Raw genomic sequence first — 3,708 nt, forward strand, 5'->3', positions numbered from 1 at the left:
TTACAGAGTAGAATAATCATGGCTGATAGTAATACATGCAAATGTAAAAAAAAAATTGGAGTTGGGATAACCTCCAAAACCAAAGCCGATACCTTTTTAAAAGGTCATTATCATCAAATGTTTCTAAAATGTTTACATTCAGAGGCAGATTGCTGGCAACAGCCATTTTAGCATAGTTTGTGGTTTGATCTTAGTAACTTAAGAGTCTTTAAGAGAACCTTTCACAGATTTAGGAGCTAGTTTTAGAGCTAAAACGCTTTGTGAAATACTCTTAGAGCAAAAATTTAGCTTTTTTTTCCGTTTACTCTTTAATCCTTGAGAATAAGAATTATATTGTTTGTTTGATGCTAATTATATATTAAGTCATATCAGATATGTATTTTTATTATAGAAATACATTATAGAAAATGCCGATCCATGTGTGAGATAATATAAAATGTAATAAATATATATAATATAGTAAATTAAACATTACCTTGTCATAATAGTGTTTTATAATTTATAATAATTTATAAAAGTTAGATACAATACAGTTATATATAACTATCTGTCACGCCCACTGAGGCTCGTCAGTAGATCATGCGCCGATCATGCATGTGCTGAACTGAACTAACCCTGGAACATAACCTGCTCCGGAGCAGGTTATCTTCAGAGAGCAAGTTGCTATGGTTACTTACATACCCTGAAAGTTAACTCCGATTTTGGAACCGAAAGCCGAGGTTATCCGCTCGCTTATCCTCAAACATACCTGGGTATGTCACATAACCTGCTTTTTGGACTACCCCCCTGGAAGGCCACTGTCCTGCAGTGTTTAGCTCCAACCCTAATCAAACACACCTGAACAAGCTAATCAATGTCTTCAAGATTAGAAATCTACACGCAGGTGTGTTTGATTAGGGCTGGAGCTAAACTCTGCAGGACAGTGGCCCTCCAGGACCGAAGTTGCCCAGCCCTGCTTTAAACCCACATCTCTGTGCTGGCCTGTACTGTATGTTCTAGCAAATTTTGGTGCAGTGTGTTTCAGCAGTTCTCCTCAGGATGAATCACTTGTGTAGTCCTCATTTGTAAGTCACTTTGAATAAAAGAGTCTGTTAAATGAATACATGTAAAATGTAAATGCAATGCAAATGTGTACAGTTAATTGTGCATGTGTGTAGGCAGAGTGTTTGTTTTATTCTGCTTCTCTTGTTATCCGCTTTGATTATGGTTAAACAGGACAGAATCTTTCTGTTGTGATGACCATGTAATGAATTATTACGCTGTACCCACACATCTATATGATTCACAGCAAAATACTGACAGCCTAAATATAGCTGTACCTCAGGCCTGCTATATCAAATGTTTTATTTTGCACTGAATGGGATCTCCTCTGTGGGGTCAGGGCATACCTTTGGCCAGCAGAAGAGCACAGCCAGTCCAATAGGCAAACCAACGGTAAGGATGTAAACCACCCACAGCCAGGGCCTCTCTTCCGCAGCCAGTGCCAACTGACTCAACACTCCAGGCTAAGACAGAAAAAGACAGTCTGAGTACGTCAAGCGAACTAAAGCCCAATGAGCAATAATGCCCAGAGCAAAACGTGGGTGAGAGGCAGTCAGGCAGAGGCATACCTCATTGGCATTAGCCACCAGTTTTTTGAGTCCCCAGCTGTCTGCTGCCCAGCGGTCCGCCACTTCCTTTTCCGAGGCAATGATGAAATTGTCAAAGTAAATGTCAGAAGTCATAGACCACAGCTCCAGACCCACAGCTCCGAATGACTCCATGCTAAACGGATGAAGATCCTCAAAGTAGTCAGGGTTTGCAATCTTCCGTGGACTCCACACACCCTTTAAACAAAGACACAAACTCATTGAATATCATTTTTTTGTGATACTTAAAGACCTTTGGCCAGTGTATCCAACTCATTAATTAAAAATTTGGCTAAAACAATGGCAGTTTACAACAAAGACAGGCCGAGTGTGACATTTGCTTGCACTGATTAAAATATGGGTGCTTTAGCAACATCTCCAGACTCCAGATGTCAATACCTGGTAGTTGGGGTTGTCTATGAGAGGAGCTTTCCATTTGCCCTTATACTGAGGATTATTGATCATGGGCGGCTTCCATTCACCACAGCCAGGAGCAGCTGAACATGCTGGATTTGGCACCTGAGGAGCCTCCCATTCTCCATCCATTTCTTCATCCCTGAGAGAGAGAGGGGGTGAAGAGAATATTACCGACAAGGTGCTATAAAAGGAGTAAAAATACAGTTCAAATAAAAGCATAAGGTATTACACAGTGTACTACAGATGATTGTCTACCAATTCTATCAAAGAAAGGGAGTCTAGACTGAAGTGTACAACATGATTCATGGAATAATTGCCTAATAATAATGTGTTTGGCATTGTACAAAATTTGCAGCACCCAAGATAACGGAGTTTCTCATCTGAGCTGACTCAGGGGTCTAATACAGGCACGTCAATGTCAAAATGATCGAGATGGCCAATCAAGTTCAATCAAATCAAAAGATTTTTATGTTCACAAAGGCCAAGCATGAATTCCAGCACAATGCTTTTATTTTAACTGTAAGAGTGTGAGGTAAACTGCAAGCATGTAGCTGTATCATATTTGACAGCTGTGTTACAATGGAAATGTTCAACGACCGATAGTAATATCCAGGGATGCAATCTACTTAACATCTGTCAAATTTCACTTGTGGTTCAGCGGATCACAAAACTCACGGTTTTTGAGTCACGGATCGGATTTATCAGCAAGAAAAAATACTTCTTTGATGCCACAGCAAAAACTACTAGCCTAACTAAGAAAGATCAAACATGATTAAAGACAAGTGAACAGCAAGTAAAAAAAATAAGAACAAATATACAAATTACAAGCATAGATAAATACAACAGAACAAAGTTACAAATAAAACAAGGTCCAGCAGTAGTATTCAGGCACAGGAATGTAATAATTAAGTGTGAATTAACACTGCATAGTGTTCTCTCTATAACTTAAACAAAGCTGTGTTTTGTTGTTTGATTAGCATTAATGACAGCAGCAGGTATTTATAGGCTGCTGTCCCTTTAAGACCTGATGCATGGATCCAATTCCGATTTTTTTTTTCTCAGTTGTTTTCATTCACATTATACATAATGGACTACGTTTACCAGAACAATTTTCGAGATGGGTAATTTGTCATAATTTTGTTTGTGTGTGTCTGTTCAAAAGCAAAGAGATGCGAAAGAGGATTCGGGAATCAGGAATAAATGTGTGCACATTGTAAATGTTAATATTATTCATATTATTATCATTTTGTGAAAATGCACTTCTAGAAAATGAAATGAACAAAACTCAAAGTTTCCATCCTCAGGGCTACACTAGGACATGGTAAACTGTGGCTTTGGCTCAAGTGCGTTTATAGGTTGTGGTTAGGACTAGGGCTGCACGATAAATCGCATGCGATATTTAATGCGCATCTTGTCAGAAAGCCGGTTCTGTAATCAGCGGTAAATCTCTATCACCTGCGTGCTTTCACATTGAGCAGCATTAACTACACAGAGCCGTTGTTCACTGACGAGCTGCGCAAAAAATCGCGCGAATATGAACGTGGTTTTGCGCAGCTCATCAGTGAACAACGACTCTGTGTAGTTAATGCTGCTCAATGTGAAAGCACGCAGGTGATAGAGATTTACCGCTGATTACAGAACCGGCTTTCTGACAAGATGCGCA

General features: G+C 39.4%; 1 protein-coding gene across 2 annotated transcripts in view; it reads right to left on the bottom strand.

Annotated features, from left to right (window-relative positions):
• Positions 1–3,708, bottom strand: part of LOC107674239 (calnexin-like) — a 14,633-nt gene that overhangs the window by 5,935 nt on the left and 4,990 nt on the right. For both annotated transcript variants that reach the window (XM_016468166.1, XM_016468167.1), the window contains exons 10-12: positions 2,028–2,184; positions 1,611–1,826; positions 1,389–1,505 (exon numbers count right to left, since the gene is read on the bottom strand). In XM_016468166.1, the coding sequence (XP_016323652.1) occupies positions 1,389–1,505; positions 1,611–1,826; positions 2,028–2,184 (490 nt within the window). The remainder of the gene's footprint in view (positions 1–1,388; positions 1,506–1,610; positions 1,827–2,027; positions 2,185–3,708) is intronic.

The sequence above is a fragment of the Sinocyclocheilus anshuiensis genome, unplaced genomic scaffold (genome assembly GCF_001515605.1).
Source record: "Sinocyclocheilus anshuiensis isolate Anshui unplaced genomic scaffold, SAMN03320099.WGS_v1.1 scaffold728, whole genome shotgun sequence".
NCBI classification, from domain to species: Eukaryota; Metazoa; Chordata; class Actinopteri; order Cypriniformes; family Cyprinidae; genus Sinocyclocheilus; species Sinocyclocheilus anshuiensis.